Source organism: Microtus pennsylvanicus, chromosome 9 (assembly GCF_037038515.1).
Source record: "Microtus pennsylvanicus isolate mMicPen1 chromosome 9, mMicPen1.hap1, whole genome shotgun sequence".
Classification (NCBI taxonomy): Eukaryota; Metazoa; Chordata; class Mammalia; order Rodentia; family Cricetidae; genus Microtus; species Microtus pennsylvanicus.
In genome coordinates this window covers 20557367-20573727 of record NC_134587.1, presented here as the reverse complement: position 1 = coordinate 20573727, position 16361 = coordinate 20557367, and the positions used below count along the sequence as shown (strand labels likewise).

Genomic DNA, 16361 nt, shown 5'->3' with positions numbered 1-16361 from the left:
TGTCACATGTATTTGACAAACAAAGTACAAAGACATTAGCAGAATAAAGATTCCGAGTGTATGTATTAGTCTGGTAAGCTTTGAACAGTGTCAGCATCCAAAGAGAGAGACATGACATAGGACAAAATAATATGGCAGAATCCCAATGTCTGGCAGCTAGAAAATTACCCTTTATCCATTTTATTAATCTAAAGCCAATATCAATCACCCAGCCTAAGCACAGTGAAGTAGCAAATGCACACACATGTACACAGTGCACAACAGATGTATGCTGGACTTATGGCCCAGGAAATTGAAGCCCCCTCCTTAGCCGTAAAAGACGTTGGAAGGGACAGAACGGATTTCACCGAGCCCTCTCACATGCTATGCTTTATGGTGTATTTGCTCCCTCTGTGTGTGCGTTGAAATTCAAATTCATGTTTGTATGCCAAAAACCTGCTCATTTTAAGGCACTATGTATTTAAATTTGTACTCTTGTTTCATTTTGAGAAGGCTTGGGGATACATTTTAAGATATGTTATTTATTTCCATATGAATTTCAGGTCATCGTACAACAGAACGTGATAGCTTGCTAACATTCTAATTTTGAGATAAGTGTGCGTTTACTCCTTAAACAGCATGGCTGTCTGCCAGATCAGCAATTTGGGAATATCGCAAGGGGGAACTACTATAATTTGAGATCCCTGAGGAGTTGTTTCATGGACAAGAACTAAATCCATGTACCACACGCTAAATTCAGATTTTCATTTTCAGACTTCGGAATGGCTCTGTTGAGGTTGACAGAGGGTGCGGTGGGAAGACCACAACTTCATCCCATCTAGAGATGGCTGGTGAGTTGCCGGGTGGTGGTGGAGCACACATTTAAACCCAGCACTCAGAATCTCTCTGAGTTTGAGGCCAGCCTAGTCTACAAAACCAGTTCCAGTACTGTTTCAGAGAGAAAGCCTGTCTTGAAAAACTGAGAGGGAGAGAGATAGGAAGATAGATAGATAGATAGATAATGATAGACGGGCAGACAGACAGACAGATAGGTATGTAGGTAGATAGGTAGACAGATAGGTAGATAGATTAGATGATAGACAGATAGGTAGATAGATTAGATAGATAGATAGGTAGATAGATTAGATGATAGACAGATAGGTAGGTAGGTAGGTAGGTAGGTAGATAGATAGGTAGATAGATTAGATGATAGACAGATAGGTAGGTAGGTAGGTAGATAGATTAGATGATAGATAGATAGATAGATAGATAGATAGATAGATAGATAGGCAGATAGATAGATAGATAGAGAAGGCTCATGGGCAACAGCAGTCAAAATCATGGACTGATTGCTCACTGTTCCAATTTAGGACCTTTAAAGAGAAATCATGACATTTACATCATAACTAGCACATTTATTCCCACCTAAGTTAAGGTATGGTAATCTATAGAGCACCCCACAGTTGTGATGTATATGGTAGAGAACATCATAGGACAAGCTGAAAGATGTTCAGGCAAAACAGCCTGGTGTGGAAAGATCTTAACATTACATGGAAGGCCACTTTCCAGCGAGGTAGAAACGTAAGTCAACAGCTCATCCACTGAGCTTTCTAAAGCAAAGGCAATCTGTCATCGTCCATATTTTTTACCAAAGTGATCGAGGGCTTCGATTTATTGCAAGGGCTTAAAATGTCAAATTTTGAGAAGTAATGGATTTGATGCATAGTTTCAGAAGTGTTTATAAACACAACTTAAAAGTAATAGTGAGTTGTCATTTTAAAAAGCAAATACTGTAGACCACAGAAAAAAGGAGGAGCCAAGTGTCTGGTTGGCGAGACATCCATGCCCAATGACCCTTAAGTGCTTATGGCTTTTAATGCTTTCATCATTGATCAGAAAGAGAAGATGGGCCGAAGAGAAACATTCAAAGCTTGCCCTGATAACACGCCATGGTCTGTTATCAAAGAGGGCGAGGAAACATAAGCATTCTTCAAAAGAAAAATCACTTTTTTTCAGACTTTAAAAACCTTACCTAGCCTTCTTTCTCATATTAAGTTCTTCTATATTCCAAGTAAGTATTATCTTTGTCTTTCACAGTCCAAGTGACTATTCATCATAGGAGAGTGATATGAAAACTTTTGGACATTTATAGTGTGGGCGTGCCTCAAGATCACGTGACATGACCTCTAGAAGTTTGACCCCTCATCCTGGAATCAGTAAGTTCTGCATCAACCCACTCTACAAGGATAGTCTTGGGCACAAGGCTTCTTAACGGTGAGATGTTAATGCTTGCCATGAACACCACCACACTCGTGGGCAGAAATAATATGGCCTGGAAATCTACAGCTAGGTCCTGCCAGACTAGATCTGTATACATCTCCACCCTCCCTAGTATATGTTAAACTCCTAACTCACAAGATGACAGATTAGGAAGTAGGAGCCTCTGGTAAGTGATTAGATCAGGAGCGTGGAGCCCTCTGGAGCACAGACAGTGATGAGCGAATCTCACTACACAGAACTTGACTAACTTAAAACCGTTACTATTCCAGAACAAAGTGAGGCCAAGGGCCATAGCAACATAATAAACCTGTGCCTCCATTGTTTTCTATTAATCTGTAGAGTGGGAAGGAAAACAACAACAACAAAAAAAAACACGACTTTTACGAAAACTTAAATGAATGTGTGGAGCCAAATTTTAAAAACATATCCTTCCCCAAGGACAGGAATAGGTGTAAACTATGAATTTCATGTAGTGATTTGTGTTTGGGTACCACTCTGATTTTGCTGAGGATGAACTCTTGCTCCTGAGCAGAATAAATTGAGAGGATATCACCCCGTAGCCAGCCGCAGAGAAACTCAAAGTCGTCCCACTGGGCAGGGTGGGTGTGGAAGAGGTACTCGGCATTCTGGTAGAAGAACCAGGGCGCATCTGCAAGGGAACCAGATGTGGACCGTGTCAAGACTAGTGAGAGATAGAAGGCGGACGCGAAGGGGCATGGGCTGTGATTGACACCCACAGTAAATTGTAATTTGGTCACCTGGCATTTTAAAGAAGGGCGTAAAGACGGATGGACACATGCACACGTGTGCACACACACATAAAATTTGCTTATTCCCTTAGTCTACCTCACTTGAGACCCCTCCGCTAGTTTTCAAAGGTCAGGGATAGATACATATCTTAAAATAATATGCCATGAAAATGGAGTTATGTTGTTAATTTCAACCCTACTTAATGAGTGTACTTATCACATGGGTTATGCCTTCTTGATCTGTTAATTTGAACAAATCAGCCCAGGTTGATATATAAGAAAACAAACAATATGGGAAGGATAGGACAATGCGGTATTACTTCCCCCCTTTGTGCTATGTATTTAGAAGCTTGAGAATTGCCAGGTGGGCTCTTACCGTATTCGTACCAGTCTGGAAAAGTGGGTATCACACCTGCAGAGAGAAACCAAAGCATTGCCACTGAGCCTAGTGCATAGGCGCAGTGTCTGAATGACCTCCCTCTAACCACACTGCTGCTATGCCACCTTAAAACATAACTTTAAGGACAGACACTATACTGTGTAGACTCTGTGAGGACTTCCACCATGAAGGGGACTCTCCAGAGAGTCTAAAGAAAGGACATGGACACTTGCTGGTCACTCACTGTGCAAGGTGCTTCCATACATTCACCGTATAGGTGATGCTGTGTGCTTGTAACGTCAGGGTTATGTGCTTATGCCACCATGTCAGCTGGTGACCTTCATTCCTAATGAACAGCTCGGCACAGGGTGCTGCGCTGTCTTCTCTCCTTTGCCTGTTATCCCTGCTTACTACACTGGAGTAGCTGGATCCATCAGGTGGGCTGTCGGCCGTGTGGCTCATGTCCCAGTGCTGAGATGTCGCATCTCTGTGACTATCATCTGAGAAAGCGCTACACATCGTTAAAACTCAAATATACAGTAAAGATCTTATACCTCTTGGGATTTTGCATATCCACTCGTGTTTGGAAGCACAGTCTGTGGGCAGCAATGTTTTGTTTGCCTTATACACAGCACAGTTTCTTGCAGCATCTTCAGAGTAAGTACTGTCTAGAAATGAAGACACAACCTGCAACGGATGAAGCTTGTTATTCCTTACTGATGGTCCCCCAAAGGAGATCAGAAGATCAGCGAAGGCATCCGTGAACACAAGTGCTAGGGCAGTGGTTCTCAACCTGTGGGTCACGAACCCTTTGCAGGGTCCAGTGACCCTTTCACGAGGGTCACTCAAGGCCATTGGAAAACACAGATATTCACATTGTGACTCATAGCAGTAGTGAAATTACAGTTATGAAGTATCAGCAAAATAATGTTGTGGTTGGGAGTCACCACAACATGAGGAACTCTGTTCAAGGGTTCGAGTGTTAGGAAGGCGGAGAACCACTGCTCTAGGGACTTCAGAGGGATCTTCAGAAACGTCTGCATGTCATTCCAGGGTTAGACCGTCCACATTTGTGACGACTAAGCCAATGGGTACTTAGCATTTTTTCTTTCTTCTCTCTCTCTCTCTCTCTCTCTCTCTCTCTCTCTCTCTCTCTCCTTCCTTTCCTTTTCTCTCTCTTTTTGTTTTACAAAGAAGCATGAGGGCTGGGGATATGAGGCAGCTGGTAAAGTGCTTACTGCACAAGAATAAAGACCCAAGCTCAGAATGCAGTTCCCATATTAATTTTTTTTTTTAAAAAAAAATCCAACATTGCAGCATGTGCCTGCTATCCCAGCACTGTGGAAGTGAAGATAAGAACTGTGGACCGTCTGGCCAGCCAGTGTAGCCCAATCAGTAAGTACCAGGTTTACTTGGAGGTCCTGTCTCAAAAAATATAGAGAGTGATTGAGGAAGACGCCAATATTGGCCACTGGCTTCCACACACACGCAAACATGCACATGCGTGCACACATTTTTCTATTGTTTTCTCCAGAAGAAATCAGATGCTTGCTTCATTCTGAACTTGCGATGTGTGGTGGTTCAAATGAAAATAGGCCCAATAGGCTCATAGAGGGGCACTATTAGGAGGCGTGGCCTTGTTGGAGTAGGTGTGGCTTTGTTGAAGGAAGTGTGTCAGTGGGGGTGGGTTTTGAGGTTTCAGAAATCCAAGCCAGGCCCAGTGTCTCTTTCTCTTCCTGCTGCTTGCCAATCCAGATACAGAACTCTCAGCTCCTTCTTTAGCACCATGTCTGCCTGCATGCTACCATGCTTTCTGCCATGATGATGATGGACTAACCCTCTGAACTGTACGTCAACCCCAATTAAATGTTTTCCTTTATAAAAGCAGCTATTTTTCTGAATGGGAGGCAGTTTAGGGGAGCATTTTTGGAGATTTGGATTTCTTCTCAGGTCTTAGAACAGTAAAGTCACCCTGGGTTTCCTAGGACCGTGGTACAATCACTGTCATGGCAAAGACCTAATGTAGTTTGCCAGGGTGCTACAGCTGCATCCAGGCTCTCTTGGTTGTTTTACCAAGTGGGTCCAGGACCACCTGGCTTGACTTCATGTTCCGTGTGCAGTTTGAAAAGACTTACAGGCGTCCTGTCAGACCACTCCCAAGAACCTGCATTCAGGGGATTCCTTTTATTGAATCCAATCCAGAACTGCCTTTCTTCTGTCCTAAAAAGAGAAGAAATAAGAGTGCTGTCTTTCCAATTTCATTCCTGACATAGATGAAAGGTTCTAAGATATGAAAAAATACTCACGTGAACAGGAAAGAGCTGATGCTAAGTGGCAGGATTGGGCAGGTTGGCATAAATGGGTCAAACATTGTTTTATATGCAAAAACCTGTGCTATAAAATGAGGGGAGACATCTAGACTCACGCACTCCTGTGTGGCTTGCTCCAGGCTCATGCACAATGAGGAGCGAGATGGTTTGAATGAAAATGAACCCCAAAGGCCCATAGGGAGTGTCGCTGTTAGGAGGTATGGCTTTGGAGTAGGTGTGGCTTTGATGGAGGAACTATGTCACTAGGGGTGGACTTGGAGGCTTCAGAAGCTTAAGCCAGGCCCAGTGTCTCACTCTCTTCCTGCTGCCTGCCAATGCAGATGTAGAATTCTCAGCTAATTCTCTAGGACCATATCTGCCTGCATGTCACTAATGATAATGGACTAAAAACCTCTGAACTGTAAGCCAGCCCTGTTAACTGATTTCCTTTATAAGAGTTATGGTGATCATGGTGTGCCTTCATTGTAATAGAAACCCTAACTAAGACAGGGAGAAGAATAGATCTATACTGAGAACATGAGCCTCTCACAAGAATGGAAATGTCTTCCAATCAGGTCATGAGCACACGAAAACAATCTGCTAGGAAATTCCAGAGCACAGTCTCTCTGGAAGACTTTAACTGCTGTACTATTTACTACTTCATTCTGCTTTCTGTGCTATTTTACTATGGTTCGATGTGTGGCTCTTCTATCAACTGTTTGTGTATTTTCTGCAACTTGATCCCTGTCATCCCCATGTAATAAAAGGTACACAGAAGGTTCGTAGACTTTCTTTTTCCAGTCTCCAACATAAAGAACTCTGTGGCAAATCATCCTGGGCCATGGTAGATTAACTTGGGCAGTCACCACTGGTTTAGACTTGGCAAGAAGCTTCCCAGAGAACCATTGTCCCTTCTATCAGGCAGAGAACAAATATGTCAAATTGCAGAGCCCTCAATAAATCAAGCAATAAAGCCTAATTGTATGATGAACCATCTCACTAAGATAATTTTCTGAGAATAATTTTGAAGAATTAAAGATTTAAGAGACTCAGAAGTTGTGACAGATACTTTCCCCTGCTCAGCACAGAGAAGCGCAATCCTTCTGCAGGGTCGCTTCTCACACGTGAAAGACAGGGACCAAAGTCAAGTGCAAGCCAGAGCATCTGAGGTCGCTGGTGCCTGGGGGGGGGGCACTGATGATGCCAAACTCCTAAGAATGTGAGGGCGACCTCTCGAAGGTCAGGTGTCTCCATAGCACAGGCTAGAAACCAGCCTCGCTCTCCCTACACTGGGAGTGTTTCATCTATTTCCCCACTGATTTCAGCGTTCTCAGTTGTTCCTGCTCTACTGGCTCATGGAAGACAAATTGATATTTATTTTCTCTCCACTCATTTCCTCAATTGTGTAATTTTTAAACAACACACATTTGACACAGCTGAATTCCCTCGGTAGCGTGGGCAAAAATAAAGCATACATTATACAACTTCTGTACTTAGATGCTGAAGATCAATAATTTGAAAGATGCACAGAATTCTACCAGGAATTTCAAGTGTGGACCCTTATTTAGCCAGAAAGCACATTGTTATATTTGATTATGTTGAAGGGAAATCACTTATGACCTGATGTGTGGACAGAATATATAAGCATATCCTCGCAAGGGATTAAAGTATCAAAGCACAACAGAACATAGGACAGTGGAAAGTGGAAGGTGCCCCCATAGCTGCAAACAATCCAGCCAATGGGGAAGCTTCTTTGACACCAGTCTCACGAAGTCTGAGGTGGTCTAGAGGGCTCTGTATCCCAAGATGCCCAGGATGTAGGCTCTGTCTAGAACCAAGGGGTCAACCAGTGGCTCCTGTAGGGATTAGCAGTTCTATGGGATGTTAAAAAGCATATTCAAGAGGGAAAAAAGCATTTTGCAGAGAAAGAGCTAGAAGCCTCCACAATACTAATTACATACCATATTTCTAATGTTGTACGTTGTTTTTTAATTTATCTGGTCCCTCTGATACTATATCCCCTACCCCCTCTCAAAGAACAATAACAATATCCCCTCCATCAAACCCTTCCCTCATGGAATTACTCTAAGACTCACACTTGTTCTCATCTGCAAGGTTATTTTGTAAATGCTAAAGGTGAATAATTTGATGGTTGTTACATGTTCGCTTATGGAAGTGCCCTATGAAGCCATTAGGTTTTTTACAATTTAAACTTAGTTAATAGTGTTGGGAATTTAGCTCAGTGGTGGAGTACACAGACCCTGGGTTTGACCACTAGAAGAAAAATCCCCACAAACAAACCAATAACCAACCAACCAACCAACCAACCAACCATCCAACCAACCAACCAACCAACCAACCGAAAACTACATTTCTAAGTTCACCAGCATGGACATTCAAATAATTGATGCACCCTGATACGTAAACATAGATCCTTATTCAAATACACAATTAGAGAGCTAGACTTGACTTTGTTTTAAATTGTTGGAACTTCCCTCCCCAGCAAAATCTTCACTGAACTCTCACCTGTATCTCATCAGTCGAATGAGATTGTGTTTTCTGGGGAGCTAGCAAGCAAGGACCTGAAGCTCTGTCCAAATGGTCCCTTTCACTCCAAGACAAGACTTTGAAATCCACCAACCCAGTTACCGCTGGCAACAAAGCTCTAAAAATCTGACCCAAGGCACACGATTCTGGATATCCAATGCGCAACGTGAACTTGATGCCATATAGACATAAAACTGTACAGGGATATAGTTTTTCTTTCACAGGTTGTGACCAGCTATTTTTTAGGCATGAGAAAAATACTTGAGGTTTTAACAACCACTTGGGATACTCATCCCCCAAGAAGCCACTACTAGCAGACAATTTTTGACTCTGATTTCCCCAGAATTAGTAACGGTTTACCGGTTAAATTTTGAATGCAGAAGCTCATTCACAAACTCTTCTTCCTCTATATGGGCAAAACTTGCCAACTGAGCTCCGAACTCCTCGCAGAAGAATTCGGCTTCTCTCCATGATCTTTTCATCAGGACCTTTTCACTGTGAAACACCTGCAGGGCAACAAAACCAGAGTAAGGCTGCCAAGTTCTGCATAAGGTTGTTTTCTTTCTTCTTTTGGGGAGTGTGAAGGGCAAGAAATGGAAGGCTTTTTGCAGGCTAAGCAAACACTCTTTCCACTGAGCCAGACCCCTGCCCCTTCATTATTCTTCATTGAAATTTTGATCTGAAGAGGTAACACATACCCTCCTTGGCTTCTTTTTCGCTAAACCTCTTATGGCAGAGATAGAGTTTTCTCTTAATAAATGTCTGTCAAGATATGAAGAAAGTCATGCCAAGAGACATTAAACACCTAGATACCTGGTTTAGACCCAGGACTCCTTGTCTCCAGAATCTAGCATTTTCATTAAGGCAGCCTGTCTATGAACCAGTTAGAATTCATGCAATGACAATGAAGTTATGGGATCCATCACAGGCAAGGAGACACAAGGTTGAAGGCCCAGAGCAAGCCTATTTCTAGGGTCTCTGTGTCTTTGCTGAGCTGGCAGCTCCATGGTATGTCTCTAAATTCTCTGTTAGTCCTTAGCTGTTATGGTAACAGGAAGCAGTCCTGGGCCTCTGCACCCTTACTGTTTGTAACTAAGGTCATCAAGCGTTACCCTCTGATACTGCAGGGACACTCTACGGCCACCTTTTACCAGGCTCTGATTTGCTGAGACGAGAACGAATGCCTCTCCAAGTCCTGTGGACCACAGCACAGCCTTTCCATCTTTTAAATTATATGTCAAAACTTGCTTCCTTGGGGAACCTCCCCCCGAATCTCTCAAAATTCATGAATCCTACCACCACGCACATCAAACACACTGTGCCTTTGCTGACACATCAGGGGGATGGACAGTAAAGCAACGCTGTACTGGGAGTCCCAAGACCAGGGATTGATTTCAAGGCTGTCAACAAATAATTGTGATCTTGTGCAAATCACTCCATCACACCGGCCTCGGTTTACTCAGCTTTGAAGTTTAACTTATTGCTCTGTGACATCATGGCTGGGCCTTTTGCTTATGAATTTTATGTAGGGATTTCTTGTGTACATTTAACCAGAGTGAATCCACTTGTGCTTCCTGCTATGTCTGCACCACAGTATTCTAGGGAATACTGCCTGTCTTCATCCTGTGTGTGCCCGGCTGATGAGGAAGAACTTTTTCCACGGATGTGGAGAATTGTTACCTGAAGAATGAACCAAGAGAAAACTGCCAAACATAAGAGTAATTTTTTAAATGTATGTATTTCTAGTAAGAAGGTTGCAAGAATTGGTTTAGATCTAGGCTCTGAAGCTGATTTGCAAACAGACATTTCTTCAAGAATTTCACTTGTATATCACATGTACGTCTCATGTGTAGCATGAATAATAAAAACCCAGAGACAGATTGGGGTTCAACCTGAAGATCAGAAAAGCAAAGCAGCCAAGCCACTAGAGAGCTCTTACGTCTATGAAATCTTCAGACTGAAGGAGAACGAGTTCCTGTCTCATCCCGCCTTATATTCCTCTCTAGTGCTGGATTAGAGGCGTGCACCACCACAGCCCAGCCTCTGTCTAACTAGTATGGCTGCTGGGATTAAAGGTGTGTGCCACCACTGCCCAGCCTATATGGCTGACTAGTGTGGTTGCTTTGCACCGACCTTCAGGAAAGCTTTAGTTATTAAAGCACAAATAATATGCTACAACTAATAAGGCTGAACATTCTTAATCTGGGATCTAAAATATGGAACTCTGGGAGTGACATCCTCACTTTCTGACTGTCATAAGTAGGTAGACCATTTCATGTTCCAAACATTGCACGAAACGACTGCCAGGCTATGTGTGCATAGCGTATGTGAAACAAATGAATTTTGTGTTTAGACTTACGTACAAACCCCATGATATCTCATTTTGTATATGTAACTATCAACACCTTAAACCCAAACTCTTCTTGCTCTGAGCGTTTACATATGTGTGTATGTATGTGTGTGTATGTGTACATCAACTGTCTGCATTACTTTGCTTGATCTTCAGGTGTCTAGCAGGCAGGCTTTAAAGTCTATCTTTAGTATAAGAATTATTTCATAATAAGTACTTTATGCATGGGCTTACAAACAGTACAGAACGGCACCATTCTAATACCCACTGAGTGTTGGCTTCACTTATTCGGTATATGCTGGCAATATAAGCAGCATTGACTAGTATCTTTGTGTTGGGAGCAGTGAGACCCCAGATCCTGAATTTCTTGTAATCCCCTGATCTGAGTGCCTACAGCTGCTCTGAGCACGAGACCTTCAGGAGTTCCTGATGGCAGGAGAGTGGTTTCTGGTGGGTTTGGCTGGGGCGTGGCTATCTCTATATAATCTGCCCCTGAACACAATAAAGGGGACATTCTTGGGGAATTCAAGGATTCGCTTTCTCTCTGTGTGTGTCTGTGTATTTTAACCTCCAGCCCCCTTGCCCGAAGCTCGGTAACTGGGTGCCAGCACACAGAGCGCAGACAGGGGGGTGCGGTGCGAGGCATCTTTGTTCTTATTATAGGAAGACAATTCCATTAATGACCATGGCTGGCCTTGCTTTCCTCTTCCTTAATTGCAGTTTTAGTCCAGAGTGTGTGGAGAATGCAACACCCCGAGGAAAGGAGGAACTGTCCTTGTCCTTCCCAGAACAGGAGGAGATTCTGCGGTGTTTTATTCCAGCGGATCTATGTGGCTCGTGAGGCATGAAGGCCAGAGAAGGGGGCTTTCCAAAGCCCTGGGCTGCAGTAGGGAGAGAGTCCGTCTGCCACCCTGAGTTGCTTTTCTGAGCCTTGAGAGACAGGCTGTCTAGGTTCCTAGGATTCTACAGTTTCTTTTGCCTATCTGTGAATAGTAAAGTTGTTTTGCCTGAGCTGTGGGCCTGTTCTGCCATCCTGGACTTGGACTCTGGTAAGTGAGATTGCTCAAAACCTTCCCGCCAGTCCTAAGGACTGGTCAGGCATTTAGAGCCCTTTCCTAGGGCTGATGGCCAGTGCATAGGGTTCCTTGGGTTCAGTACTGATGCATGGTATTTCTGCCTTCAGTGACACTGGGGCATCTGCCATCTTTTTTTTTTTTTTGTATTTAGAATTATTTGGAATGTAAGCATAAGGAGAAAGAGGCAATAGATACTGACTGTACCAGGCACTTGTAAGAAAGAAATCTTAGAAAAGAGAATAGGGATACATGGACCAAATGAATATGGCAGATAGCCTTGACATTACCTTGAAGCAACTGGCTAGACCAGACTTCGACTCCCAATCCGCATAGCATTTGCGAAAGGGCCACCTTCTTTCGAGCTCTGTTTTATCCCAGGTTTTAACTGGCATCTTACACAGGGACATTGCCTTAAAGTTGCTGCAATCCTTCACTTCCCAGCGACCAAGTGGACTTCCTCCTCGCATGACAACGCAGCCACCACTGTAGCCTAAAAGCAGAAGTCAAGCACTTTAATATGCGATGATCATAACATTTTTGTGCTCCAAAGACATCTCTCCGGAGTGTTGAATAATCGACACGCCATAATGAAGCACCGGAGAAGAACAATGAAGATGAAAAAGGACGCTTGATTGGCACCATTATCTCGCTTCTCTTCATCTCTGGAGAGAAGAACAGAAAACAGAACCAGGAGAGAAAAGAAGCTGTGGAGCCTGAAATTTGGACATTGTCTGCTTTGAGCTCAGATGGGAAATGATGGGAAAAGAGGTGCTGTTCTGATGTGGAGCCCAAGAATGCCCCACTGCTCGGGGACTTGCTTTGCAGCCACACTACGAACATCACGATGCCAAGTGCACAGTGCCCATCCCCTGAGAGTGAGGTGCACCAGGGCAAGCTAGTCACATGAATAATGGATTCAAGGCAGACAAGAAACAGAACAAAGACCCAGACTCTAAGCCACCCACCGTGGAGAATGGGGAAAATGAGGTAGACTCTTTTTATTTTATTTTATTATTGATTTTTATTGAGATCTACACTTTTCTCTGCTCCCCTCCCTGCCTCTCCCCTCCCCTTCAATTCTCTCCCAAGGTCCCCATGCTCCCAATTTACTGAGGAGATCTTGTCTTTTTCTGTTTCCCATGTAGATTAGATCTATGTATGTCTCTCTTAGGGTCCTCCTTATTGTCTAGGTTCTCTGGAATTGTGAATTGTAGGCTGGTTTTCTTTGCTTTATGTTTAAAAACCATTATGAGTGAGTACATGTGATAATTATCTTTCTGGGTCTGGGTTACCTTACACAAAAATGATGTTTTCTAGCTCCATCCATTTGCCTGCAAATTTCAAGATGTTGTTATTTTTTTTTCCTTATCCATTCTTCGGTTGAGGGGCATTTAGGTTTCCAGGTTCTGGCTATGACAAACAATGCTGCTATGAACATAGTTGAGCACATATCCTTGTGGTATGATTGAGCATCCTTTGGATATATACCCAAAAGTGGTATTACTGGGTCTTAAGTAAGGTTGTTTTCTAATTGTCTGAGAAATCACCACACTGATATCCAAAGGGGCTGTACCAGCTTGCATTCCCACCAGCAATGCAGGAGTGTTCCCTTTACCCCACAACCTCACCAGCATAAGTTGTCATCAGTGTTTTTGATCTTGGCCATTCTTACAGGTGTAAGATGGAATCTCAGAGTTGTTTTGATTTGCATTTCTCTGATGACTAAGGATGTTGAGCATTTCCTTAAGTGTCTTTCAGCCATCTTAGATTCCTCTGTTGAGAGTTCTCTGTTTAGGTCTGTACTCCATTTTTTATTGCATTATTTGTTCTTTTGATGACCAATTTCTTGAGTTCTATGTACATTTAGAGATCAGACCTCTGTCTGATGTGGGGTTGGTGAAGATCTTTTTCCATTCTGTAGGCCCCTGTTTTGTCTTACTGACTGTGTCCTTTGCTTTACAGAAGCCTTTTAGTTTCAGGAGGTCCCATTTATTAATTGTTTCTCTCAGTGTCTGAGCTACTGGCATTATATTCAGGAAATGGTCTCCTGTGCCAATGCAATCAAGTGTACTTCTCACTTTCTCTTCTATGAGGTCCAGTATGAATGGCTTTATGTTGAGGTCTTTGATCCATTTGGACTTAAGTTTTGTGTATGGTGATAGATATGGATCTATTTTCATTCTTCTACATGTTGATATCCAGTTATGTGAGCATCATTTGTTAAATAGGTTTTCTTTTTTTTCCATTTGATATTTTTTGGTTCTTTTTCAAAAATCAGGTATTAGAAGGTGTATCCAGGTCTTCAGTTCAGTTCCATTGGTCCTCCTGCCTGTTTTTATGCCAATACCAGACTGTTTTCAGTACTGTAGCTCTGTAGTAGAGTTTGAAGTCAGGGATTGTGATACCTCCAGAAGTTCTTTTATTGTACAGGATTGTTTGGCTATCCTGGGTGTTTTGTTTTTCTGCATGAAATTAAGTACCATTGTTTCGAGGTCTATGAAGAATTTTGCTGGGATTTTGATGGGTATTACATTAAATCTATAGATTGCTTTTGGAAAGATTGCCATTTTTACTATGTTACTTTTACCTATCCAAGAGCATGGGAGAACTTTCCACTTTCTGGTGTCTTCTTCAATTTTTTTCTTCAAAGATTTAAAGTTCTTGTCATACAGGTCTTCCACTTGTTTGGTTAGAGTTACTCCGAGATATTTTATATTATTTGGGGTTATTGTGAAGGGTGGGATGTCTCCTGAATGGAACTTCTAATCTGGAGCCTTGAGGCTGGGATTCTAGTCTCAGCACAAATATTTAATAACATTTGAGTGGATGAATTAACTACAATAAGTCTCATTGAGAGAGATAATTCCTTTTCTTCTCATGGGTCCTCGTGAAGATCAAATGAAATAATTTCTAAAAAGGACTTCATGAAACAGAAAGTTAAAACCATCCCTAAACTTCTTCTGGGCATTTTTGTTACAAAACAGTTTTTTTTTTTTTTTTGGTGACACAGGTTCTGCTGTGTGTTCAAGAATTCTTAAAAGGTTTGAATCAGCAAGTTTACAGTAATACTTTTTTTTGTCGGCCTTGCATTTTGCCTTGCTTCCCCACATTAGACAATGATTAACTAGCCATGGTTTTTAGATGATGTGGATATTCAAGTCGTCTTCATTAGTGAGGAAGGAGATGTTTGTGGCCCACCGCGAGGATGAGAAGTCCTGCAGGAATGTTATTGGTATTCTAAAGTGGCTCACTAATGTATCATTTGACCCAAATTTTAACATCTCAGCCCCAGAGAAGCAGTAAAATGTGTAATAAAGGGAGGCTGGGCGAAGGGGATAGAAAGGGAATTTGTAAGTCAGCTCATGGGGAAGCTTGCCAGGCCAAATAATAAGGGAAGGGTAAAAGGGCAGAGGCAGGTTTCTCCCAAAGAAACTGCTCTTCCATCGGATAACTCCGCTCCTGTTGGAGAAGGGTAGTGGTCATCCTTTTCATTAGTGAACCCCAAATCTCACGTTTCAATGACTCTCTTGATCCACCTTCTCTCCCTCTTCCCCTTCACCATCTCCCTTAAACATCAGCAGAAAAACTTTCTGTAATTAAGAAATTATAACTCACGATTCTAGACTTTTCCATGTGAAAGCTGTCACCGGTGACCTCTTTGGTCCAATTCTTAAATATAAACAAACTAATCAAGACATTTGTGGTATCAGGGCAGGAAAGAACTACGCTGGGCCGTGGTACCACTAGACCATTATTTTACTTGGTCTGCCCGGTTACTTCCAGTTTCTTCCCACAATTCTCTCATCTTCAGATGGAAACATTGAGGTGCGAAGATTTTAATGATCTCCACAGGCCACAGAGTTAGTGATCCTAGCCTGAAAAAGAGACTTATCTGCGTCTAAGTATGAGGTGGCACTGAGGCCTAGAGATGTAATCAATACACAGTCGCCAGGAGGAAAGAGTTCTCTCGGGTTATGGCCCCCGTGCTGTTTCTTAACTCTTCTCAACTTGACATGAACTGTGAGGAGGGAGCCTCATGTCTGTGGGGCATTTTATTGATTGCTAATTAATACAGGAAGGCCCAGTTCACTGTGGGTGATGGCATCCCTGAGCTGGTGGGCTGGGCTATAAAAGAAAGGTAGCTGGAGGGAACAAGCCAGTCAGCAGTGTTCCGCCACTGTCTTTGCTTCAGTTCCTGGCTCTGGGTTCCTGTCTTGAGTTCCTTGATGATGGACTGTGGTGATTATTTGGTAAGCCAAATAAACTCTTTCCTCCGAAGTTGCTTTTAAGTGTTTTTAAAAGGTTAATGAGACCTAGCTTCCTCTTGTACCGAGCTCCCCCTGGCCCCAGTCCCCTTTCCCTCCCTCCACGCATGACTCTCTCCCTATGTGGCCACAGGATTCCTTGTAGAACTCCTGTCGTGGGTCACCTTGTTTGACTCTAAAGAGACCTGGAACTGTGCTCAGAAACAATATTGAGGACATCCTCAGTGTGTGGGGTTTCTTTTCAGAATCCAGAGGCGCCTCAAGCTGGACTGTTTGACGACTGATTGATGTGACAGGTTTCCCAGCCCCCACTGTAAAGGGCACTCTAAGCAGACAAGTCTGGCCTGCTTTGCTGGGATACAGCTGCCCTGAACTGGCAGATTACCCCTGATTTGGAAGAACTGGTGTAGCACAAATTCTAGTTGGT

The 16361-nt window shown here is 42.9% G+C and overlaps 1 protein-coding gene across 2 annotated transcripts in view; it reads right to left on the bottom strand.

The window, feature by feature from the left end:
- Nucleotides 1-16361, bottom strand: part of Pla2r1 (phospholipase A2 receptor 1) — a 107519-nt gene that overhangs the window by 25199 nt on the left and 65959 nt on the right. For both annotated transcript variants that reach the window (XM_075985073.1, XM_075985074.1), the window contains exons 12-17: nucleotides 11957-12159; nucleotides 8604-8749; nucleotides 5523-5607; nucleotides 3942-4074; nucleotides 3385-3420; nucleotides 2751-2908 (exon numbers count right to left, since the gene is read on the bottom strand). In XM_075985073.1, the coding sequence (XP_075841188.1) occupies nucleotides 2751-2908; nucleotides 3385-3420; nucleotides 3942-4074; nucleotides 5523-5607; nucleotides 8604-8749; nucleotides 11957-12159 (761 nt within the window). The remainder of the gene's footprint in view (nucleotides 1-2750; nucleotides 2909-3384; nucleotides 3421-3941; nucleotides 4075-5522; nucleotides 5608-8603; nucleotides 8750-11956; nucleotides 12160-16361) is intronic.